The sequence below is a fragment of the Enhydra lutris genome, unplaced genomic scaffold (assembly GCF_002288905.1).
Source record: "Enhydra lutris kenyoni isolate GAN:26980312 unplaced genomic scaffold, ASM228890v2 scaffoldscaffold31, whole genome shotgun sequence".
Lineage (NCBI taxonomy): Eukaryota > Metazoa > Chordata > Mammalia > Carnivora > Mustelidae > Enhydra > Enhydra lutris.
In genome coordinates, this window is record NW_019154115.1 from 9307219 (window position 1) to 9335155 (window position 27937).

General features: G+C 35.5%; 1 protein-coding gene across 1 annotated transcript in view; it reads right to left on the reverse strand.

Annotated features, from left to right (window-relative positions):
* Nucleotides 1-27937, reverse strand: part of LOC111153116 (protogenin) — a 115888-nt gene that overhangs the window by 87047 nt on the left and 904 nt on the right. The window contains exon 2 of the mRNA XM_022511916.1: nucleotides 26065-26367. Coding sequence (XP_022367624.1) covers nucleotides 26065-26367 — 303 coding nt within the window. The remainder of the gene's footprint in view (nucleotides 1-26064; nucleotides 26368-27937) is intronic.

Sequence of the window (27937 nt, forward strand, 5' to 3'; positions counted from 1 at the left end):
CAGGCGCCCCAGAGAAATGTATTTTAAATCACTCATCTAAAGATTGTTTATTCAAACTATTTCAAACATACGGAAGAATAATACAATAAACACTTTTGTATATTCCACCGAGCTTTATCAAATATTAATACTTTGTCATATTTGCTTCAGATCTTTTTTTAAGACTATAAAACATTACAGATTTGGTTGATATGATCTTATTCTTTCCCTTCCCAGAAGTAACTACTATCCTGAATTTAGTGTTTGTAAATCCCATGGATATTTTATACTATCACCAAATATCTATGTATTCACAAACAAGATATGTACTGCTCTGCATACTTTCGATCTATATACAAATACATCATACTCTATTCTGTAATTTACTTTTTTAAAGATTTTATTTATTTATTTGAGAGTGACAGAGAGAGAGAGAGAGAGAGCACAAATGGTTGGGGGGGGGGGGCGGTGCACAGGGGGAGAGGGAGAAGCAGGCTCCCTACTGAGCAGGACCTAGAGATCATGACCTGAGCCAAAGGCAGACCTTAACTGACTGAGCCACCCAGGCATCCTTAATTTATTGTTATGCTCAACTATGTTTTTTTTTTCTCCCATTTATCTACACTGACATATATAACTTTAATCATTTAATTTTGAATGAAATTAATTGAATTCATTTCACTGTATATAATACCCCACAATTTGTTGGCCATTTTCTTATTGATGCACATGTAAGTAGTTCCCAACTTTCCATTATCACAAAGGATAACTTAAGGAGCATTTTTTACATACATGTTCTCATGTACATGGGCAAGAGTTTTTCTTTGACATATTCCTAAAAATGAAATTGGTGTGTCAAAGGGCATATGCATTTTTAATTTTTCCAGATATTGCCAAGGTGCTAAAACAGCTCTACCAATTTAGATTACCATCAGCTTTCTTTGCCATCATTTGGAATATATAAGGTATATTATGAAAGGTATATTTTTTACACATATACATATATACACCTTTTTAAAAATTTTAATTTTAAAAGATTTTTATTTATTTATTTGACAGACAGAGATCACAAGTAAGCAGAGAGAGAGGGGAGAAGCAGGCTCCCTGCTGAGCAGAGAGCCCACTGCGGGGCTCCATCCCAGGACCCTGAGACCATGACCTGAGCCGAAGACAGAGGCTTTAACCCACTGAGCCACCCAGGTGCCCCAATTATACCTATATATAAAGGTATATAAGGAAAGGTGTGTGTGTGTGTGTAGATATATAAATATACATATATATATATACACACACACACATATATATATATATTTTATTTAAGAGAGAGTAGAGAGAGAGAGCACAAAAGTGGGGCTGAGGGGCAGGGGGAGAAGGAGAAGCAGACTCTCTACTGAGCAGGGAGCCTGATGCAGGGCTTGATCCTAGGATCCTCAGATCATGACCGGAGCTGAAGGCAGATGCTTAAATGACTGCACCACACAGGTGCCTTTGGAAATATATATATATATATATATATTTTTTTTTTTTTAAAGATTTTATTTATTTATTTGACAGAGAGAAATCACAAGTAGGCAGAGAGGCAGGCAGAGAGAGAGGAGGAAGCAGGCTCCCCGCTGAGCAGAAAGCCCGACGCGGGGCTCGAACCCAGGACCTGGGATCATGACCTGAGCTGAAGGCAGTGGCTTAACCCACTGAGCCACCCAGGTGCCCCGGAAATATATATTTTTATCAATATATATTCATATATTTTTGACGATCTGGTGGATATAAAATCGTATCTTAGTTTTTTTTTTTTCATTTCCCTGGTTACAAGTGAGCTACGCATACTTTCCTGTGTTTAACAGGTACTTAGGTTTTCTCTCCTGTGAACGGACTCCTGTTAATAAACCTTTTCTACTAGGATGTTTGCTTTTCTATTGATTTGTAGGAATTCTTTATATATTTAGCTGCTTATTGTTGTTATTTAGGTTCATTGCACATATTTTAATTCAGCTGTGGGTTGTCATTTTATTCCTGATTTATACTGCCTTTTTGAAATTCATGTCTTCAATTTTAAAAAATCTATAGAATTTATTTTTTTCTTCATGGGTTAGCCTTTTTATAAATACTTTTAAATCCTTCCTGATCCAGAATTAGGTACAAAGCCTAAAATTTCAGGCCACTTAACCCTCTATACTTCTGTTTTGGTTTCCATAGATGTTTCTCTTGTTTTTGAGCCAGGATATCTTTTTAAGTTTTGTATTCTTATATTTTACCTGTCATTGTTGGACATTTGGAGCAGAGAGAGTATGTCAAAACATTTACTCACTCTCCCCATCTTTTTTTCTTTAATGGAAGAGAGGCTTTAGGTAAGGATAAGTTTCTAAATGAAGACTATTTCCCTTGCTTATGTGTCACATAAGCTTTGAAATGTTAAGCTAATTGTTTCAGCTGTCATGATATAGTCTGGATTGTGACTACTCAACTCTTTTAACTGCTTACACTTTAAAAACAAACACACACAAAACAGCTATAAGAGATAATACACATTTTTTCTTTTTCTACCTAAAATGTTTATGCACTGAAATTGAGTAGCAGCTTCTTTAAAAATACATAGAAACATCTTTGATGTTGCAGAAGTTAAAATTTAGGAACAATCCTCAAAAATCTCTGTGTTTAAGGAATTCAAATAGCAACCCCACAGGGGCCTTTTGAGAAATATCCATTTAGAAAGTTCCTTAACCTCTCAGGAGCAGAACTTTGTAACACACAGATAAGATACTCTCATAATAATATTGAATGTAAGGGTTGTAGTTTTTTCTTTTAATCTAATAATTTATCTCTCATTTATTCAAACAGTAAAATATGTTAACACCAAAAACATTTAATAAAATATCATCTGTCTTGACATTCATTTCATTTAAAAAGAAACTATTAAGTAATATATCTACTTTTAATTGAGGCTACAACAACAGACTATACACTGAAACAAAACACGACCATCCAAAGACCTCAGTGCCAAAGCTTTCACATTTGTTTCCTGTCTAATGAATGTTTTCGCCATGCCCATGGCAAAACCGTAAGAAAATAAATCTGAATTTTCTGGCTAATCAAGAGATTTTCCACTTGCCTTCAGGGATAAGAACACTTTCTCTAAATAATCCCAACTATGTTTTTAATCTTATTGATTCATTGATTCTATACACAAAGCTATTAGACTATTAGGAATTCCAGCCCAGATCCCTGAAAGCTAGAACACAGGAGTTAGGAGCTGACTTGGGGCCTTCAGAGTATTTGAAGCATTTGTAAAAGTGACCTAAGGGCAACTCCAAGCCCTAAAGGATGCTTTCAGTGTTTGCAAAAGCAGCAGGAAGTTCCTAATCCCTTTCTCCTTAAAAGAAGAGATAAACGTCTTTGATTTGGGATCAAAACATCCAGGGTCCTCTGGAATTATAGTATCCCCAAAAAACCCTTGAGTACTAAGGATCCAAACTAGAGGTCTGTGGGGAAAATAATATTGGTTTTAAGATTAAAAAGGGCTAATGGTTAAGCTAAAAAGGCAGTCAAAAAACTCAAAAAAGAATTCAACCGCTGCTGGTTTGGTCTATCAATTAACACCAACTCCAAGTGAGAGGAAACCTTTGTGGCAAAACATTTAGGTAAATAATTCATTTCCTTCTGAATTGGCACATGTTGGACAAGGCATAGGTAGATTATCCAGTAAGTGCATGGCTATTAAAATGCTCAACACTTGTTCACATTATCTCATTTTTCAGATACCGTCCAAAAGCTATCAAAGAGTACAGCACTTTCCTTGAAGAGAAATACTATTTACCGATTTATAAATGAATTTAGATTGACGATCAGCTGATTCTCCAAATAAAATTTTGTTATCAATCATAATAACCCAGTTTGTTGTTAACTAAGACTGAGCTTTCATTCAGAATAAACAACCTAGAGCTGAAGAATGACAATTGCTCTGCCAACTACAGAACCTTCCCCTTCCTCTCTTATCCAAGTAACTAAACAAGTAGTTAGTCCTTAGTTTTGTGAGAGGCAAGGACCCTGAAAATGGACTGGACTATGAAGAGGGTTTCAACAGGATGCTGCAACATCTTCATAATATGGAAACTATCTTCCAGTCAAGTGCTGAGAGGATCTAATCTTCAAGAATACAGTATAATCTAGGTTTTAAATTTTTTTCTAAATAAACTACCAGGAGAAGAAAAAAAAATCACACCTATTCCTTTCTTGTTTTCTTTTTGTATCTACCTAATCAAAACATACAAGCTATGAAATTCTTAGGATTATAATTGCTGACTTCAACACAGCATAATTGTGTTGTGAAATAATAATTTCACAGAAATATATGTAATAAAAATATATATTCTATGTATAAATATTTGTAAAACTTGATAATCCCTAAAACTCCCGTAAACTGTGATTACGAAATTAAAAGAGTTTTTCACTCTTAGATGGGATTTATGTCTAGTAACATATTCACATACAAAGTGGTCTGCTAGCGATGGTAAAAGATATAGCTTTACGTGATGAAACAACTTAAACAAAACAACTTAATGAAAAGTGGAAAATCCAGCCATTGTTACAAGGGCTTTAGGTACATGACACAATTAAGTGACAGAAACATCCAAATCCTTAACTCTTTACTGGTCCATCCTGATGTCTTAGAAACCTGGCTTTTACAGGAAAGTAGAAAATGTATATATTTAATAAAGGTGCAATTTTCTAACTTATTTCAAACAAAATGCTTTAACTAAAAATGTAAATGATACCACACATACAATAGTATACACAAGAAGGCACGTTATAATGAATACTTCCTATTGAAAACTGTCAAAATCTGGGTAAAGTACAATATTATCCTGCAGTGGAATTCTACTAGTAGTTAATGATTTTACAAAGCCTTACAGGGGTAAAGGCTCTCTCCTGCTGATTTATGAGATGTTTCTTTCAAACATGCTTCTCTAGTAATTCTATGCAAGAGAGGAAAAAGCAAAAGGCCACAGTGAAGGTTTCTGGGATTTGCCATCTAAAAGCTTTTTATTCTTCCAAAGAAAGAAAGTTACGACCTTTGACATTGTGCTGTGGTGCCGAAGAAACGGCTCATAAATGTATGTCAGTAATGAAGCAGAAATCAATAATTTCATTTAATCTAGTGAACTATTATGTAGTGGGACACAATATGTTTGAAGAGCCAAATGTCCTTGTCTTACTAATAACACCTATGTTACTGTTTCATTAAGATGAAAGTTGTTTGTTTTGTATTTTTTTAAATTATCATAATTTTCACTATCGTATATGAAAATGCCCAGAATTTTAAAGTTAACATGAACCCTTTTTTTAAAAGAAAAACACCTTGTAAAATTCATGCAAATTTTCATGCAATATTTTCATCTGACCTCAAATATGGAGATACTGCATTTATGATGATAAGTCTTTTAAGAATCAGATAACTTTTCATAAATGATTTTATGCATGCATACATATATAACTGGTTTTACAAATATACACACTTTTAAGTCACTATATTAGTTGGATTGCTTATTAAAATTAAATAACTGAACTGTCCAGAAAAATCATAGTACCAAAAACAAAGGTTGGGGGATTGTTTTTCTCATTTTAATTGATTTTAATAAAATATTTCAAATATTTACAGGCTAATGAGAAATGGTGGTATTTGCTATACTACATTAACATTATCTGCAAAGTTTATATTAGAAGATAAAGTTTGTTTCTTTAAAAATCAAGCTTTCCCTCTCAAACTGAGGAACCAGTAGGCTAAAATTTAGAAGTACATATTTTAAAGGAATTTAATAGATGGCACAGAGAAGTTTAATAAATAATGAATGCTTACTAATGGTTTCATATATTCACTGATTGTTATTTTTAAAGAGTATGCTTCTCAAGGCAGAACTGTACATATATAACAGTTATTTCAGGTAAAATACAATAGCAATTTAGCTACTTTATTTACACTAAATAACTAAATTTTCTGATAATCACCATGACATTTATAAAAGTTTCAGGAAAACATAAAATGGTATTATTTTCCTAAATCATAGCATAGTAGTATTATTTCTAATTTCTAACATTTTTTTTTTTAAAGATTTTATTTATCCATTTGACAGAGAGAGATCACAAGCAGGCAGAGAGGCAGGCAGAGAGAGAGGAGGAAGCAGGCTCCCCGCGGAGCAGAGAGCCCGATGCGGGGCTCGATCCCAGGACCCCGAGATCATGACCTGAGCCGAAGGCAGTGGCTTAACCCACCGAGCCACCCAGGTGCCCCTTTTTTTTCTTTTTTAAGTAGGCTCCACACTAGGTGTGGGGCTTGAACTCACAACCCTGAGATCAAAACCCGAGCAGAGATAGAGTCCTATGCTTAACTATCTGAGCCATCCAAGTGCCCCATAATTTCTATTTTCTATTTTCTAATTATATATTTCTATTCTAATTATTTCCATTTCTAATTTCTACAATAATGTTGGACAATATTAAAACAATGAGAAATTATCTTACTGTCAAGTTTCAGGCAAAATCCTATGTCCCTAAAAATTGTGCTTGTGTATCCTCTAAGACTTTAATGACCTATTAATTGCCTAGTACAAAGGCTATTTTTCAAATCTTGTTTTATCAAAACTCTGTCGCATCTGATGTTGTTTTGTAAGTTCTTTGAAACTTTTCCTTCGGCATCTGTGATTTAGTACTCTTGTCCTGGTTTCTTCCAGCTACCCTCTTGACAACTTGACCAACTGCCTTCGTCTCTGTTGATTGACCATGGTTCTTGCACTGCACACTCCTCCTGCTCGAAATCACCCATGATTTAAACTTCACTTAATTACAGGTAATGCTCAACTCAGTATCTTTATGCCATGCCTCTCCTGGCTTCCAGCTGTTCTTTGGACCATCTGCTAACCAGTTCCTACCTTTGCATCTCACAGACACCTAAAATGAACACTTTCCATGCCAAACTCATAACCTTGATCCCTGTATTGGATCCTCTTCCTGTACTCTCTATTTTAGTTGGTGGCACCGCCATTCACCAAGTCACCCAAACTAGAAATACTGACATCATCCTGAACTTCTTCACCTCCCTTATTCCCCACGTCTACCAAGTACTGACAATTTTTAATCCTAATTATGACCTCAAGTCCCTCTTTCCCTCATCTCCTTACTGCTCCAGTCCAGTCCCTTAAACACTCTCACTGTGCTGCTGTTACAGCCTCCAACTTGCCTCTAACCCTGCTCACGGGACTTCTGTTTTCCTCCCAATCTCCAGTAGGATCAATCTAAAACAAAAACTGGCCAATCCAATCCCCTGCAGCTCATCACTCACAAATTAAATTCCAGGTTCCTTAACATGGTAGACGGTATATAATGAGTCTTTCTATGAGTGGATCCTGTGTACGTCTCCAACTGCATTTCTGGCCACCATTTCCTTGAAATTTACTCTCTAGCAACACCAAAAAGCTTATTACTCCACATATACCATGTTGTTTCTCACTACTATAACTTAATTGGACTATCCATCCCCCTCATTTAACTAAAATCTAGTTTTCCTTTTAAGTTTAGCTTAAGCATCACTTCCACAAGAACCTGTCCTTAAGTGCCCTTCAGCCCATACTCCAAACTCAGAGATGCATGGAGAAGTATTTAGAGGTAAAGTGTCAAGATGTCTGCAACTTTTTTAGAAAGAAAGATGAAGTAAACGTAGCAAATGTTAATTAACAGCTGGGAATGTAGGTGAAAGGTAGTCAGGAGTTCATTATTCTATCCTTCCACTTGTCTGTAGATCTGAAAATTTTCAATGTAAAAAGTTGGAGAAAAAAACACCTCATATGCAACTCTGTTAGGAGTACACTCTGTTATTGCACAACCATACCATTTTAGTTATTACCTATTTATGAATTCCTTTTTCCACCTAACAAATCATTCAAGTCAGAGACTGTTTTTTATAAACTGTGGCATTCTCAGGACCTAGAGAAGTAGGTTTCAGTAAATATTTGTCAAAGAAATAAATGTTTGTCCTAAGTCAAAAATAAACCTAAACACAAAATTCTCAATCAGCAAGTATTTTAGCGTCTACAACATGCGAAATATCTTAGGTGCTCTAGCAGTAGAAGGGAGTATCACACAAGGTCACTGAAAAATCCCATTAACTAACATAGGGACATGTTAATTACATGAGACAATGAGACATTAGTAACATGAGACAATGAGGAAAGACAGAAATGCAGTTGGGAGGGATGATGAAAACTAAAATGAAGAGAACCGGGATTATATAGAGACATGAAGTTAGGAACTAAGTCCTCAAAGATGAGGCATGTAGCTTCTAAGGTACAAAGAAATTCTTCAGAACCCCATCCTTATTTCAATTCCTACAAAATAGTAGAGAAAAAACAAAGATGATCTCTCCCACCAAAAATATATAGAAATGCTGCACTGTACATATTCAAAACAATATCACCATGACTAACAAAATTTTAAGGTCAAGATCAGAACAGTAAACTTTGGCCTGATGCCATGATGCTCTAGATGTGGCTATGGGCACTAAAGGCTTCTTGAAGTAGAAGTGGTTTTATTCCATCACAACATAGTTAACTGAGATCTGAACCTGAAAGCACTTGTAGAAAGGATCAGTGGAAAAACTCACTCACCATCCAGATTAGGAATAAGGGGGTTTTATTCTCAGTAAGAATTGTCGCCTACGACAAATATAAACCCTGACCTATACCACACACTTGTGTAGAATCTAAATGTATACAACTAATGCAGAGCAGCCAAGAATTAGCCCCAAAATTGGTTCATGACCAGTGAAACCTTGGAGCACCAAAGAGAAATGAACACTTTCATAATATAGTATATACTAAGTTTTACCGAAGATGAGATCATAATAAAAAAATTAAAAATCACATAAGGAAACAATATGCCATAAGGAAAAATTACCAGACACAGAAAAGAAGGAGGATGACACCTCGAGAACTTGAGATAATGGTACAGTTGAAGGAAATTAAAAGATAATAAGATATTTAAAATCATGGAAGAAAAGACAGAAATAATAGCCACAGGTGATGAATAATCTAGTTCCTCAGTTACTCAATCTTTAAAATGAAGATAATAGTATGTGTTTCATAAGATTATAAGGATTAAAAAAACTAAATACATGTAAAGTGCATAGATAATGTCCCTCCCCCTACTCAGTTGGTATTATCTATTATCTGGCAGTAAATGTCAGGCACCATATGATTTAATTCATATGTGGAATTTAAAAAACAAATGATCACACATGAAAAAAGAGAGGAAAACCAAGAAAGAGCCTCTGAACTACAGAGAACAAACTGATGGTTAACAGAGAAGAGGTGAGTAGCGGGGGTGGGTTAAATAGGTGGTGGGGAAAAAGTAGCGCACCTACTGTGATAAGCACCAGGTGTTATATGTAAGCACTGAGTCACTAAATTGTACACCTGAAACTAATATTATTGCACTGTACGTTAACTTACTGGAATTTAAGTAAAAACTTAAAAATAAATAAATAAATAAATAAATAAATAAATGCAATAGAAAATAACATACAGATGTGCAAAAAAGGAAAGGATAGGTGAACAGAGCCCAGGAGACATATGGAATACCACTGAGCAGACCAACATATACATTATGAGAGTTCTAGAAGGAATAAAGAGAAGTAATGGGCACAAAGAGTATTTGAACAAATAATGGCAAAAAACTTTCCCAATTTGATGAAAGAAGTGAATCCATACACCAGAGAAGTTCAATGAACTTCAAGTAGGATAAATTAAAAGAGATCCACAAGGAAAAACATTTATAATCAAACTGCTGTAAAACAAAAAAAGACCCAGGAAAACAGCAAGAAAGAAGAAACTCATCACAAACTTATTATTCCTCCAACAGGATTAACAGCTGATTCCTCATCAGAGACTAGAGGCCAGAAGACAGTGGGATGACATATTTAAAATGACATAAAGAACTGTAAAACAAGAATTCCATATCCAGTAAAACTGTCCTTCAGAAGTGAGAGAGAGAAATTAAGACTTCCCAGATAAACAAAGGCTAAGGCAGCTTATTTCATTAGACCTGCCCTACAAGAATGTTAAAGTGAGTCCTTCAGGTTGAAAAGAAGAGACAGTAGATAGTAATTAAAAGCCATATAAAGAAATAAATATCTCCAATAAATGTATCTAAATTGGCAAATATTAAAGTCAATATCAATCTATTTTTTGGTTTATGCCTCCAGGTTTTTTTTTTTTAGATTTTATTTATTTATGTGTGAGAGAGAGAGAATGAGAGAGAGAGCATGAGAGGGGTAAGAGGGAGAAGCAGGGAGCCCAATGTGGGACTCAATACTGGGACTCCAGGATAATGGCCTGAGCTGAAGGCAGTCACTTAACCAACTGAGCCACCCAAGCGCCCCTACCTCTAGGATTGTTTGTTTGTTTGTTTGTTTGTTTTTTAATTATTTATTTGACAGAGAGAGCATGAGAAAGCTCAAGGAGGGGGGTGAGGGCAGAGAAAGAGAGAGAAGCAGGCTCCCCACTGAGCAGGGAGCTGGACATGGGGCTCAATCACAGGACCCTGGGATCATGACCTGAGCTGAAGGCAGACGCTTAACCAACTGAGCCACCCAGTGCCTCTACACATCCACTTTTTATTTTTCAGTTTAAAAGATAAATAGATTTATATAAATATAAATCTATCTTACTGGATACACATGTATAAAGATATAATATATCATAGTAACATAAAAGGAGACTGAACTGCATAGGAGCAGAATGAAAATAAGATGGCATCAACTCAAACTAGATTGTTAAAATTTAGTATATTAAATGTAATCTCTATGGTAACCACAAAGAAATATCTAAAAAATAAACACCAAATGAAACAAGAAGGGAGTCACAATGGTTCACTACCCCAAATCAACTAAACACAAAAAGAATGCAGTAGTGGAAGAAAAGAGGGACAAAAAAAGGTACAGGACATTCAGAAAATAAATAGCAAAATGTCAGAAATCCTTCTTTCTCAGTGACTATATTAAATGTAAATAAATTAAATTCTCCATCAAAAGACAGAGACTGGCAGAATGGATTAAGAAAAACAGGATCTAACAACGTGCTGTCTACAAGAGATTCACTTTATATCCAATGACATAAGTAGGTTGAAGGTGAAAGGACTGGAAAAGGTATTCCATTCAAATGGTAACCAAAAGACAGCTGGGTGGCTATAGTAGTAGTAGTAGTAGTAGTAGTAGCAGACAAGAGTGACATTAAGTCAAAAACTGTTACAAGAGACAAAGGAAGACATTATATACTAATAAAAGGGTCAATTCATCAAGATATAATATAACATATTATATTGTTATAATATAACATTTGTAAACATATATTCACCTAATAGAGTCCCAATATATATATGAAGTAAATATAGATAGAATTTAAGTGAGAAATAGAAAGTTCTATAATAATAGTTGGAAACTTCAATACAGCACATTCAACAATGGGTAGAACATCTAGACAGAAAAACTATATGGAAATACAGGTCTCAAACAACACGGTACACTAACTAGACTTAACACACACCTAAAGACACTATACCCAAAAAGAGCAGAACACACATTCTCAAGTACACATGGAACATTCTCCAGGACAGACCACATGTTCAGCTGCAAAACAAGTCTCAAACATTTTTAAAGATTAAATGCATAAAAGGTATCTTCTCCAAGTACAATGGAATGAAGCTAGAAGTAAAAGCACAGAAGGAAAACTGGAAAACTCACATGTGGAAATTAAACAACAAACTTAATTAATGGGTCAAAGAAGGAAGGAAGAGGGGAGCAGGAAGAGAGGAAGAAGGAGGTGGAGAAGGAGGAGGAGGAGGGGAAGAAGAAAAAAAATAATACTCTGAGATAAATGAAAATGACAATGCAACATAAAAAAACTTACAGAGTTTTGGTGGAAGCAGTGCTCAGAAGATCTGTAGCAGTAAATGCCTACATTAAATAAGAAAAACTATCTCAAGTCAATAACCTTTACTACATCTTGGAAAACTAGAAAAAGTAGTAAAAACTAAACTGAAAGCTAATAGAAGGAAAAAAAGAATAAGGATTAGAATGAAGATAAATGAAAGAGGCTAGAAAAACAACAAAGACAACAGAACCAAAAACTGGTTCTTTGAAAAGATGAACAAATTGGTAATTAGAAAGCTAGACTGACCAAAAAAAAAAAAAAAAAGACATAAAGAAAGAAATGAAAATGGGGATATTACTACCAACTTTAAAAAAATAAAAAAGATTGTAAGACAATATTATGAACTGTACACCTACAATTTGGATAACCTATATGAAATATACAAATTCTAAAATCACACAAATTATCTAAATGACTCAAAAAGTAACTGAAAATCACAATAGCCTTATAATGAGTAAACAGACTGAATCACTAATCAAAAACCTTCCAAATAAGAAAAGTCCAGGACCAGATGGTTTCATTGATGAATTCTACCAAACTTTTAAATTAGAATTAATATCGATCTTCTCAAACTCTCCCAACAAACAGAAGAGGAGAGAAAACCTCCTAAACCATTCTATAAGCCCAACTCTAATACCAAAAGCAGATATACATCACAAGAAAATTATAGACCGAGAAAATAGAAAGCAACAGACCATCTTTATCAATATAGGTGGAAAATCTCAACAAACTACTAGTAAACTTGATCTAATATTACATTAAAAAGACTGTATTGACCAAATGAGATTTGTCCCAGGAATTCAAAGAAAAAAATTAATATACAACATTAACAGAACAAGGCAAGAAACTATATGACATCACAACTGAGAAAAAAAGCAGTGAAAAAGCCAATGCATTTTCATGATAAAACACCTAGAAAACTAGGAATATAATGGAACTTCCTCAATATGATAAATGACATTTATGAAAAGCCCACAGCTAACATCATATTCAATGGTGAAAAGACAAAAAGCTTTTCTCCTATAATTTTTAAGAAAAGTATTCTACTTTTCAGTTTGGTTCCTCTTACATTATACTCTTAGTAGCAGGTAAAGCAAATATTCCTCCACAGTGCAAGTGAGGTAATAGTCTCAAAAGAGGTGAACATGACCAAGATTTTCAAGAGCACAAGGAAACTTACAGTAAGAACCCATTTCACAGTTGAGTATTATTTCTACAACTCCTACCAAAAAACAATGAAAACATGACGTCACTAGAAACCTAGCCTCTTTTAGAAAAATACATACACACCAAAATTCTACCACCACCCAATTCAGGTACAAAATGCAAACATTTTATTTACTTCAGAGGTGCTATTCTTCACGTGGTAAGAGTTGTAAGACTTTTGACAAGTTCTGCAAAACTGCTTGAGGTAATCCTTGCTTACCCTGTATGTACCACACCTAAGCACTTTCCCATCAGTTGTATAGTCTTTGTAGTGCTAACAGCCATATTTCTAATTTAGGGACAGGAAATGAACACTATTCAACATTCTACTAGAAGTTCAAGCCAGAGGAATTAGCAAAGAAAAAGATATAAAAGGCATCCAAATTATGGGGAAAAAGAAGTTAAACAGTATCATTCATAGATAATATGACTTTATATATAGAAAATTCCAAAGAATCTATAAGAAATGTACTAAAGCTAATAAATGAATTCAAATTTCAGGGTACAAGATCAACACACATAAAGCCATTGTGTTTATACACACCAGCAATAAATTATTTCATTTACAATAGCAACTTAAAGAATAAAATATCTAAGAGTAAATTTTATTAAAAAGATTTGTGGACTGAAAACTACAAAACACTGCTGAAAGAAAACAAAGACCTAAATACACAGTAAGATACATTGTTTTTCGATTGGAAGCCTTCATATCATTAAGATATCAATATTACCCAAAGTAACCCGCACGTTCAATGCAATCTATATAAAAATTCCAAGATTCTTTTATCCAGAAATGGAAAAGCCAATCCTGAAAAATGTATGGAATTGCAAGGGGCCATGAATAGTCAAAAAAAAAAAAAAAGTCAAAATAAAGAACAAAGTTGGAATATTCACATTTCCTGATTTTAAACTTACTGCAAAGCTACAATAATCAAAATAGTATGGTACTGGCCTAAAATGTAGGGATATAGACTAACAGAATAGAATCCAGAGTCCAGAAATAAATCCGATATACCCATGGCTAACTGATGCCAACAAGGGTGCCAAATCCATTCAATCACGAACAAAGAGTGTCTTCAGTGAATGGTGCTGGGACAACTGGTTCACTACATGTAAAAGTGTAAAGCTAGACTCCTGCCATTGGATTTGGTGAAGGGTTATCAAATCCAACAACAAAACTACAAGTAACAAAAGAAAAAATAAATCAAATTTAATCAAAATTAAAAACCTTATGCATCAAAGGACATTATCAAAAAAGTGAAAAGACAAAATACAGAACTGCAGAAAACATTTTCAAATCATATAACTGATAAGATGAATATCCAGAATATAAAAAAAAACCCTACAACCCACCAACAATAAAAAATTCAATGATCTAATTTTAAAAAATGGGCAGTAGATATTTCTCCAGAGAAAATATACGGATGGCCAATAAAGACATGAAAAGATCATTAGCCATTAGGGAAATGCAAATCAAAACCACAATGAGGTAACACTTCACACTTATGGTAGCGTATTAATAAGGAAAATAATAAGCATTGTTGTGGACATGGAAAAACTGAATCTCGTGCACATTGCTAATGGGAATGTAAAATGGTGCAGCAACTATGGAAAACAGTTGGGTGGCTCCCCAAAAGGCTAATGCAGAAGTACCATATGATCTAGCAATTCCACTTCTAGACATATGCCCAAAGAAGTGAAAACAGGGACTGAGAAACTTGAATGTCAATGTTCACTGCAAAATTATTCACAGTAGCCATAAGAAGGAACAATCAAATTATCCATCAACAGATGACTAGATAAATATAATGTGGTTTATCATATAATGGAATCTTATTCAACCATGAAAATGAGGTACTAATTCATGCTACAACATGTATGAAACTTGAAAATATTATCCTAAGCGAAAGAAGCCAGACACAAAACTCGACATGTTGTAGAATTCTATTTTTATGTCATGTCCAGAATAAGCAAATCTATAGAGACAGAAATCAGCTTAGGGGTTGCAAGGTATAGGTGGAGAGAGAACTGGGAGGTGTGGGGTTTCTTTTGGAGGTGGTGGATATATTCTGCAATTACATAATGGTGATAAAGGAATAAAACCCACAGAAATACAAACTTTCAAAAGGGGGACTTTGTGATATGTGAATTCTACCTCAATAAAACTGCTACTTAAAAAAATATATCCACAAAAGACACAGGATATTACTATGCCCCTCCTTCCAAAGAATAGTAATAATAATGACACATAGTCAACCATTTATTTAAATCTCAACTTTTTAAGATTTTATTTATTTGAGAGCGAGCGCAGAGAGAGAGAGCCTGTGAGCAGAGGAGGTGGAGTGGCAGAGGGAGAAGCAGCAGAATCCCTACTGAGTGGAGAGCTGATGCACCCTCTCCCTCTTCAATCCCAGGGCGCTGGGATCATGACTTGAGCTAGAGGCAGAAGCTTATCCAACTGAGCCACCCAGGCGCCCCTCAACCTTTTGACTAGAAAGAGCCTCATTCCTTGGAGGTTATTTAAAGATACATTTGAAAATCACTGCTTGAGCTCAAACTTCCATTTGTACAGATGTATCAACAAATGCTGAGCCTCTAAAAGGACTGGCTGCAGCTCTCTCTCCCTGCATTGAGGTTATACACAGGAAAAGAAACTCCATGAAGTGTTACAGGACAGATAAAATAGAAACACATTAGTGATTTTGTTTCAAAACTGCCTATTTTCTACAGCAACAACAACAAAGTCTTAAACAAATACAGCAGTAAAAGGTGAGCTCCACAATGATAAAGTAATACTTTTTAAAATAAATATTAAGAAATTAAAGAAGTATCTTTAATCTCAGGATCAGTCCTACTACAATTCTCTTCCCTGAATTCTGGATTAGATGAGATATTTTGAATTTAGAAAGACACATTTCCACACAATACATGGGAGAAAAACTTAAACACTACAAATTCATGACTAGAATCAGCAAACCTGAGCTCTAATCCCAGACCTAGTAGCTATGCCCTTGGGCAAGGCAGTCATTTCCCTTCAGCTTTATATTCCTTATTTGCAAATAGAAATTTTTAAGACTACAAGTTATTATCTTAACTCATGTTAGAAGGAGCCAAAATGATACTACAAGTCAAATTAGGGAGCAAGGACTCTACTGACGGTGGGTTTCAGAAAATTTTAAAGGTTTCTCTTCAAAATGTTCATTGCCAGTATCTTAACAGTCTAAAAAGTTTGCAGATCAGCAGAAAAATAATAATGTATTTTTTCTTTATCTCTTATTCCTTTTTTTTTTTAAAAAACATCATCCCCTTCCAAAAATTGTTTAACAGGGCAAAACTTCTGATTGTCAGCTTCTTTCTGTCCTGAGAAGAGTCAATTCTACTCTAAGAAACCAGTCACTTCTCTATTGACCAACTTGTAATTTCTCAATGTACCATTTGCTAAGCAATAAAATTCTCTCCCAAAATATCATAGCTTCCAAGTTGACATCTGGTGGACTGAAAATTAAACTTAAATTTCACAAAGTTTCTTCTGCCTGTATACTATCTTTCATGTATTATCACAGATTTCTAAAAATGTAGTAAATCATCCAGGTAAAGATACTCGCAGGCTTTGAAGAAACCATTCTATCACTGGGGTAACTTCAATAATGCTTTCAGTAAAATTTTTGATTTTAAAATCTTACTGCTTTACTGAGATTGGTCCCTCAGTTAAAATAATATTAAAAGTATTAACTAAGAGAGCATGGAAATGTGACTTTCTTAAACACATAAAAAGTGAATTCTTTTTATTTTAAAAAAATAGTAAATACATTTAACTGTGAAAATTGTTTAAGAAAAGCTGTGATCGCTCTTTTAAAAAGAAATACCAAAATGGTAATACCAACATCAAAGCATTTTTTTCCTATTATGTGTTCACACTGAGGTCAATATTTTAATTGGAGTTACTTTAAATCCAATCAGAGGGACTCAAGCAAGCTAACTAAGTTTGAAAGCTGGGGGGAAAATTAAACTTTATCATTCTTAATAGGAATTGGTGGTGGGTGGAAGCAGGCAGTATAATCTATTTCTATTAAGATACTAATACATTAGCTAAACACTGTTAAGATGAAATTGGCACTATTTCATTTAAACACTGAGTCAATAAACATCAGAATACACTATTAATTAGCAAAACTAGGCACATTTGTAAAGTTATACCTCTCATGTACTATGTCAACCTTCAAAGAGCACAATTATGAACTGCCCAGTGCCAGTTAAAGTAACTTATTTTTCTGACTCTTAAAAATAATACTAGCTCAAATTATCAGTATTAGTTTAAGACTTCCCCCACCAAAGTTGATTCCCCTATGATTCATGGCAGGAGTATGAATTCTTAAAAGTACCAAGTTAAATAATGGCCAAGCCATTTTAATTTTTTTTCCCAGTGGCTTAAATGGTTCTCTTATAATGTGTGATTAGATTCAGTCTTATAAAAAATATAATTTATTGGCCATTTATGTAGAATTACAGTAATAGAATTACAAAAATAAGGGCACTGTGTTGCTCAACACCCATTCCCCCTCCTTTTTGTCCTTTTTACAGATAACACAAGGTAGAAATCAGAATGATTAAGTGATTTGTCTAAAGTCATATAAATCACAAGTAATGGATTTGTGGTTCTCCTGCCTTTTGTCATTCTGCTTTTCCACTGAAGCTCCCAGCAACTCGATAAGGGGGGGGGGGGGGAAGCAGCAACGAAGAATATTTACCCAGTATTGTTACCTGGTAATATTTCATAATTTCTTTATGAAAGGACTATAATAAGAAAACAAGAACGCTAAATTTTCTGTTTTGACACAACTACTATTTACCTCAAAATAAGGAAATGCAATTTTTCTCTTCTAGTTTGAACTGATTTGTTCTACTCAAGGCCCTTTTATGGAGTAGAACACATGGTGCCAAATGTTCAACCATCCATGCTCAGAGCTAGAGTCACTCATTAAAAGATCCGGCTTTCTCCTTCATCCATCTCAACTGCCACTTGGGCCACCAGTGGCTTACTGGCCTCAACAGGTGACCAAACTACCTACAGGAAAAATCTTAACTTTCAGTAGCTTTAAGAGCTAACCAAAATGAAAGCAAACACAAAGAATGATACCTTGAAAAAGATGAAGACTGAAATCCCTGCCTACTGCTACTAAGTAATGTAAGTAATCTAAAACAAGTATTTCATAATAACCATGAAAATTTGTCCGTCACTTTCTGTGTGCTAGTTAGCATACTGTAGTGTCTAATTCTTTTCCCTTTACTTACCTCTTGATGCCCTCTCAAGACACCACCATCTTTATTTACATCATTATCTAGAGGAAGTTAAGTTGTTTCTGACCAAAATAAGTCCATGGTACCATTGAATTAGCTGAAAAGATTTCTGTTAACCATTCACCCAAAGAACCACCTACCACACACCAAATGGAATTCTCTGGGCTGTTAATCTCATGCAGGTTTACTTGTCTCCATGCAGAGCATCACAAAAGATGTTCTTTACCACTTACCACACATGGAGATTTCTCCTATCTTTTTCAACACTGGAGTCAATCACATCCAGAAAATAAAATTAACTGACTAAACAGGGTTAAATAAAATTTGCATTCACTCTTTGACTAGATATCCTCAAGAAAAGATCTAAAATACTGAGATCAAAATGAAGGGACCTATAGAATGGTGAGCTCTTAATAGGTTTCAATGTACCACATGTATGAAGAAGGAATGGAGAAGCAAATCACTTCCAATTAGACAAGTAATGACCCAGACACAATTTTTAAATCAAGCTTCCTTCATGATACTTAAAAATAGTTACTAGTTCTACAATTAATACATTTAGCACTATAAACATCAAAAAATCAGATAATCAAGCACAAGACAGAAATAGTTAAAATAACTCTTGGCCCAGGATCACTTGGACTTCTTGGACTTGGACTTCTACTTCTTTCAGAAACATCAACAGTTTTCAACCAGGTATGATTTTGCCTCCCAAAACACATTTTTGGTTGTCACAACTGGGGAAGGGCATGCTATGGGAATGGGATCTGGTATGTAGAAGCCAGGAATGCTGATGTACATTCAAGACTGCGTAAGACAGCTTCCACAATGAAGAATTATCTAGCCCCAAACGTTGATTGCACCAAGGTTGAGAAACCCTGAGAAATGTAACCTACAGTAAAAATGCATTATCATTTTTTTTTTAAGTTGGTGGAGTCCAAGAGACCCATTTTGAGTATTACTAGAAAGACTACAAAACCTAACAATAAAAAGACCATTTAGGGAGGATTACTCCCAAAGAATATTATTTAGAAAAAGTAGTCTATGTTAAGTAGCATCATAAAAAAAAAAAAAAAACTATCACTGATTTACTATTGTTTCATAAAGTAAAATTTTTTCTATTTTTTTTAATTTAAATTAGCCAACATACAGCACATCATTAGTTTTTGGTGTAGTGTTCAATGATTCATTAGTTGCATATAACCCCCAGTGCTCATCATCATAAAGTAAATTGTTAAAAGAAAATTTCCCTAGGGCGCTTTGGTGGCTCAGTTGGTTAAGCATTGGACTCGATCTCAGCTCAGGTCTTGATCTCAGGATGGTGAGTTCAAGCTCTTGTTAGGCTGGGGATGCAGCCTACTAGAAAGAGAGAGAGAAAGACAGAGAAAGAGAGAAAGAAAATTTCCTTTCCATCAATCCTAAGAAATAAGCCCAGTAAGGACCTGAACAATAAGCCCTGAACATTGATTGCATTCTCTAACAGTCACTTGATTAAACTAGCCACAAATGCTAAAGCTATTAAAAAAAATGCATATATATAAACATGAGAAAAGGGCAAACCCTCCAGAAACTGAAAAAATAAACATTTTTAATTCATGCCTTCCATTCAGCCTATAAGAATTTGGCTTTTAACGTGCATCAAAAGCAGTTTCTGAGAACCAGAGGTTGAAAAAAGAAAAAAAAAAAAGGAATGTATAAGTCAGGAAAGTATTTGTCAGATTAGTGTCAGAGACCTTTGTAAGGATGACACCTTCATCCTCTGCAATACATATCCCTAGAGGGATTCACTTGGCTTCAGAATTACAGACACTGAAGGTAATTTAGTACATTTTTACCCTTTTTGCCCATCACCATTGTCAGTTGCTGACTGTGAGCTGGCTCTGTGCAGATTCCCATGTTAAGGCAACTGCCAACATTAATTACTTCAATGATTACAACTATGTACTCTTCTTCCTCTCTTATTTACCAAATTTAAATGATGAACTTAAAAAATGCTTTACCGAAGAGTTTGGACACATGTAAGTATTAAAATAGTCCTGACTGAAAGTGAAAATTTGGGGTACAATTTTTAGGTCTTCTCTTAAAACATCTCAATAACCACAGCTGTTCTTAAAAATTCAAGTATGATCGGGGCACCCAGCTGGCTCAATTGGTTGAGCCACTGCCTTTGGCTCAGGTCATGATCCCAGAGTCCTGGGATCAAGTCCCACATCAGGCTCCAGCTCCACGGGGAGTCTGCTTCTCCCTCTGACCTTCTCCCCTCTCCGGCTCTCTCTCACACTCTCTCTCTCAAATAAATAAATAAAATCTTAAAAAAAAAATTCAAGTATGATCAACAAAATGCCAAACATTATTATTTTTCATATAGTCATTGCCAATTTAAAAGCTGAAAGTAATCCATCCTTAACAGAGCAAATCTGCCTGTGAGAGATAAAAATTCTCTCTCAATATTGTAGTCAGGGCTATTAGGGTTTTCCAAAGAGTAACCTCAAATGTATTTATTTATTAATTGAAATACTTCTTCAAACTTAAAGTCCTGCTTGTTTTTTTTTTTTTTTTTGGGGGGGGGGGGGGGGTAAGGGTTTTTTTTTTTTGGTTTTGGGTTTTGTTTTGGTTTGGTTTGGTTTTGGGGTGTGTTTTTGTTTTGTTTTGTTTTGTTTTTGCTATTCTTTTAAATTGCTCTGGACTCCATCAATAGGCCCAGCTGTTAAATTCAGAAGCAGTGACAACAAATCCCTTGGCAAACAAGTGCTGAAAGTAAGACCCCTTCTTTAGAATAATCAGAGATAGTTGACAAAGAGGACCATACCAAATGCTCTTTCAATATTCCATTAAGGAGCTGAACAGAAATAAACACATTTATATACATCTTAAAGCAAATTATAATTCTACCCCTCAGTGGATCCTGCTTGGTTATAAAATTAAAGATCCAACAACTATGAAAAACAGTGAGATAATGTTACAGGTTTCTGAAGATGAGAAATGATCCTCACTAATCAAGTGTAAAGTGGGAAAAACTGGTTCCATCACCCAGAGATTATCAGGTACCTGATAAACCTTTTAAGTAGACAGACTTAAAGAACCAAGTGTAATTGTATATAAGCCTGTAGAACTCTTTGTGCTTTTACTTCCCTGACTTAAGCAATTTTAAGATGGTCAATTTTTAAGTTAAACATGTACTCTTGAACCATACGTAACCTTCTTTTTGAAGATGATTTTTTGTCGATCCCAGAAAGCATCATCTGAACCTTATCTACAGTCTCTCTAAATACCTCAGTTCTGTCTTATTTTTCTGAAATCAGATGACTTTTTCTTTTGTGTTACAACTGTTGAGTTAGGGCAGGTAGCTGTTAACAGCTTGAAGTGAACAGGCACACATGTAAGAGATATTCCCCTTTACAGCATCTACAAATCTCAATAAAAAGTGACACTGTAGCAAAATCTTGCCCATCTTGGGTCCTAGGTAACTAATACAATTCAAAATTTAGGCTAATAGCCTCATAGTTCTTATCCTTCTCTTTTCAACCACCCACCCTATTTTTTTTTAGCATGACTCATTAAATATTCTCAATGTATTTTAACTCATTTTGGACTATAATTTATGTTTTACTCTTTAAAATACAAACCGCACTCATAGAACAGTTTTCATCAATCTAACTACAACAACAACAAAAGCCTTGAAGTCTCATCTCCATTTAAATTGCAGTGATAAACATTTTATTCAGGGAAAACAAACTACATCCTTTTAAAGGGAATTACTACTGCTATGTAAAGGTATAGGTACAGACTACCTCCTCTCCCACCCCCTACCCCCCGCCCCAACTTTACACATGCAAAACCTAACCTCAAAATTGGGGGGTGGGGTTGGAAATCATAAAGTTACAATACTATGATCTTCCAGCTAACGCTCACTTAAAAAATGATTTTTCACCCAAATGAAGCGCCCTGAAATACCTAAGAAATATAAGCTGGCTTTATGTTCTCTTTCCCTCTATCCTAAGACTTCAATTTCCACCTTTTATGGAAAGGAAATAAACAACTAGCTTCCTGTTCAATCACTAGATTACAGCCAGTCTTTTACACATCACAGAACACACCCCGCCTCCTCCTTTACTTCTCTCAAATGTCTCTTAACTTAAACTTGTTGAAATATGAGATCATTTTACCACACTAGTGCTTCCCTATGAAATTTATCTTACTTTAATGTTAAGAATTCAAGAAACATCAAAATGTCCAGGGATTATTTCTTATTCCTAAAATATTTAAATTAAATCATTTACATAGTGAAGACTTAGCAAATACGTGAAAGTGGAAATTCGATTTGCCAAAAGCTAAAAATACTGAAATTTATAGGAAACAGCTTAATCTTCCGTTCTTACTATTCTATACAACTAGAAAAAGGGCCTCACACATCCTCTCCTTTCTCTACTAACTTCATGAAAATGTAAAACGGCTAAAATGCCTATCAATAAAAAGGATTACCTTTAAAAAAAAAAACAACTAAATATTACTTTAACCCTATACTTTCCTTTAAAAATGGGATGCCTTAGAAGAACTCAGTTAGACAAATTCTTTTGTGCTTGGATGAACAACAGGAAAGCCAAGCCTCCAGGCCTTTGGGGAGGAACCTTGTCCCTGGAGCGGGCTCTGATGTGCTTGGGAGATAAGGCTCCATAGTGACACTTAAGGAAAGGCCTGTTCACATTTGAATTTCTGCATTCCTCAAGAACAATTCATGGCAATAACTAACTTTGCAGAAGAGCTACATGAAAGCTTTGGCCAATGAATGAGGGTCATCTGCTCTTTATCACAAGGGTAAACCTCATCCTGGCCAGTTTCTAACCTTTTAACCCTGTGAATTCCTAATTTACACATGAATAATGGAATTCTTGCCTAGAGTGCAACTTTCAGCTTCTAGTTCTTAAGTTTAGAAACCAAGACTTGATTGCCTACGTGTTAAAAATCTAAAACTTGCACAGATTGAAGTTTAAGATTTTCAGATGCTATACTCTTACACTTCTGAATCAAAAGATATGCTTGCTGGCAAATCGTTGATCAGAAAAATAAAAAAGAACATACTTGCACCCTGCTGCTATCAATAACTGGGAGAGAACCAGCTTTTTTTTTTTTTTTTTAAAGCGAAACAGAATGTCCACTTAATGCCTATTCTCTTCCTGTTTAATATGTATAACATCTTTACCCTGAACTTAGGATAAAGTCATTTGAACCTACAATCACTGGACATTGCTTTTTAAATACCCAAACAAACTTTGTGAATTCAGAATCCCTAAGAAGTCTCATGTTTCTAAAGGAAAATCTAAAACCACTATGTATTCATTTTAAATCTATAATACTGAATGTAATTTCCTAGCAAAGTTATCTCCACAGAGTTAAATAAAACACGTGCCTATGAAAAGTGTGGTCCCTATAACTAAGTACAATTGACATTTGCCAGCAATGTTCTAGTCTCACTAGAAAGTTTTTGATACTCATTACATGAAAACTACTTCACCACAAGAGCTTTCAAAACTATTCACATCTAATATTTATTATCCATAATTTTTACAGTTAGAAAAATCTAAAGATACTCAAAAAGCCAATACTAACATTTGTTTCGCTGTTAATAACACTTATTATCCTATACAGACTTTAAAACTCTGTGTGTTTTCAAGGCATTTCTGAGTGCCTTAGAATTTTGTCAGGCTACTAAGGAGGTCCTGGAAACAATGTGTGGTCATGATAAATGCTTCATCCTTTCAAGGCCCATCCGCCCTCCTCCACCTTTCTGTTCTGCTCCTCTCCAGCAAAGAAATACAAACGACAGTTCCTGGTATGAAAAGCTTCCCACAATGCTGAAAAGGTGAAAAAATTACAACTCTACGCAATAATGTTATGTTAAACAAAAAATAAACACAGCACACTATTCTGAAAACAGCACAGAAAAACCAAAAACAAAAAGATTATTGGCTAGTGATTTATGCCAAACAAAAAAGTTTATCAGAAATTTTCTCAGGTTTTTGTTATTTGGGGGTGGGGGAGGTTAGAACTGGAAGCTTTTCTACCTTTCTGAAATATTTCAGTATAAAAGTATCTTTGCTTGGAACTTATTTTCTACAATTAATCATTACTGCACAAATAAATTACTACTATGATGGTGGCATAAATATAGCCATACACTGTTAAAATAGTTAGTCATCTAGAAAATCCCTGCCAATAGCTTTCTAAATTTCAGTTGTGTAGACGGTGAAGAAACTACTTCCTAAAGATTATGTCTTTATCTTATGAGCTCCCTCTTCCTATTGTTCATTCTGTAAATGATCAATTTGTCAGTATTGCACAAAATCTATCTTTTGTGGATTAACAGAAGAATGTAGCTGTGAGACTTGTAAAAACTATTTTTAAGGGGCGCCTGGGTGGCTCAGTGGGTTAAAGCCTCTGCCTTCTGCTCAGGTCATGATCCCAGGGTCCTGGGATCGAGCCCCACATCAGGCTCTCTGCTCAGTGGGGAGCCTGCTTCCTCCTCTCTCTCTGCCTGCTTCTCTGTCTACTTGTGATCTGTCAAATAAATAAATAAAAATCTTTTTAAAAAACGATTTTTAAGATACAGTTATTGTTTAAAGGTTTACATTGTCTATTGTCATCTGGAGTGTTGCATGTTTGATCCCTCAAAGAGGCCGGAAAGCCTCAGTGGGAACAAGGAGTTCCCCATCCATCCTAGGTCCATCTTTACACTCAACAGTTATCAGGTCAACCACCAAGCACTGGATCACTTGGACAAATGGCTGATCTGATGGGGCTGTTAATACAAAGGAAATCATTAGACAGCAAACTTTATGACAACTGGAATAAAGGGGGCAGATCTGGTTTAAATCCATTAGGCATAATATGGAAATGGCCTTAACCTCTTTCTCTCCAAGCAGAAAAAGACTAGGAATACTTCAATGGCTTGAGAGTTACTGACCAATGCCCTCTCTACAATTAAAAAGCAACATGAGTGATCTTAAAGCACTCCGAGAAATGGAAGGCTGGGCTATAAGAAAGATTAAGCACTCACGGGCCATCTACAAAGCAGAAAGATCTACTTGTGTTTAAATTTTGATTATTAATTTATGAAAGATGAGATTTTAGAACTTTTGTTGTGTTAGCTAAAACTTTTGCACCCAACTCCTTTCATAGCGTGAAATTTATATAAAGCTACTTCTACAGGTTTAGGTGTTCTAACTTGACTTTCATTCTCAATCATTAATTTTTTCTCAGTCTTTTTTTTTTAATATTTTATTTATTTGACAGACAGAGATCACAAGCAGGCAGAGAGGCAGGCAGAGAGAGAGGGAAAAGAAGTAGGCTCCCTGCCCAGCAGAGAGCCCGATGCGGGGCTCAATCCCAGGACCCCGGGATCGTGACCTGAGCCAAAGGCAGAGGCTTTAACCCACTGAGCCACCCAGGTGCCCCTTTCTCAGTCTTTTGCTTGCCCTTAGGATCAGCTACTGTCTCCAAGAAAACTCTTCAAGTTTGTGTGACTTTTAGGGTTAGTACATAGTGAATCACAAAATCATCAAAATGTAGCAATGAAAACTGTCAGACAATGAAGAATTTAAACACTTACTTGACAAGGTAAGATGCGCTTTTTGACTAAGAATGGCTCCAAATTTGTTCATTGCCAAGCACTGATAAAATCCTTCATCAGACAGCTCTCCTCGCTTGCCTTCCACTTCACTGATGTATAAAGAGCTGTTAGACAGAACCTGGATCCGTTTATTTTCAGACACTTTTGCTCCATTTTTCAACCATGTGACCTTAATAGGAACTTCGCCATGAGCCTGGCAATCTAAAACGACTGGGTCCTTTCTTGTGACAGTTACATCCTGTGGTTCTTTTATAAAAAACAGTTCACTAAAGCACCACACTCCTATAAGGAAAAAGAGGGGGGAGGCATATCCAGAATTACAAGTATAAAATCATTTCTTAACACATAATTGCAAAACATATTCAGGATGTAACATGACAAAGTTTAACAAACATATTAGTTAACTGATAAACACCTTAAAAAAGCAATCTAAGTTCAGCAAACCTTTTCAACAAATCAGAAAAATCATCTTTTACAACATTTACTCTAAAAGCATAGGGAAGATTTCATAATCAGCTATTCCTTCTAAGAATCCTGTTCTCAAGCTCCTTGCTAGAGTATCAAAATCATCAGGAAAACTCAAGAGCACAAGCTGTTTGCTACTTTTACAAGCTTGTCAAAAAGATCTTGAACAGAGTAAGTCGTAAAAGTCTAATTTTACAAGAAATCATTAGCAAAACTCCAACTCTGTGAACAAGCAAGTTTATTTCCTTGTCCCTTGAAGTGTTTTGGACCCCTTGGCACCTACTCCTCTGGAAAGTGTGTTTATCTTTTGTGACAAATTACAAGTTTGCATTTTTCCATCTGTCCTTTTACAGCAAAGACTGTCTCCTCTCCTTGAAATAGATCCATTTACTTAATTTCTGCAGAGTAAGGTAGGTATTTAATGGGCAAACTGTAGAGTTTGAAACGCTGGTAACTTTTGCTGATTATACTCAGTGGGTGATCAGATTAGAAAACTTTTATTTTTTCTTTCTTTTCTTTCGAACTACCAACTGCTGGAAGAAAGTTTGTGACTAATTGGTCCTTACTGTCTAATAAGGATAGGAGATTGCTTAATCAACCAATACACATTTTTATCAGAGCAGAGGAAAGGTTTTAATCTAAGCGTATGCATCGCCCCGGTCCCTGACAGGAGAAAACATCCGATGACCTCTTAATACCCTGTCACGTCCTGCGTTCTGCGCAAAGGTCAGGTAAAGTCTGGCATACTGATTGGGGAGTGTTAGGAGTTTGGGAATAATTCATCTTCCTTATGATGTTCTGAATACATGATTACAAATTCCCGGGACTGATCTGTTTCTCATCAAGGCAGGTCCTCGGAAAACTCACACACTAGTCATGCTCCCACGCTCGGGCTGCGGACTTCTAATATACGCCCAGGGCGACTCGAGCGACACTAACAGCCCCGCGCTTCGAGGACCACTCCGGAAGGCGCCCATTGTGTTTCCGAGTCACATCTGACTTTGATCCTTTTCTCATGTTAACAGAAAACTAACTCCTCCAGAGAAGATAAAAGTCCGGGGTTTGTAACCTGTAAATAAATAAAATAACCCATTCTCCTGAACACTCTTCCTCCTCGCCCCTCGCAATCATCACATCCACTTTATACTTTTTTATCTCTTTGAGGATAAACCAGCGCAGATGCAAACCAGAGAAATTAGTTCATCCAACTTTGCACAAGGCTAAACTGGAGTTTGGAGGAATCTTCACACTGGCACACACCTCTGGCCCTGCCCCCGAAATACCTGGCTACGGGGGAGGGGGGATCCTATTCATAAGATTATACCTGCCTTCTCCGCTCTCGGTACTCCCCCCCCCCCCCCCCCCCCCCCCCCCCCCCCCCCCCCCC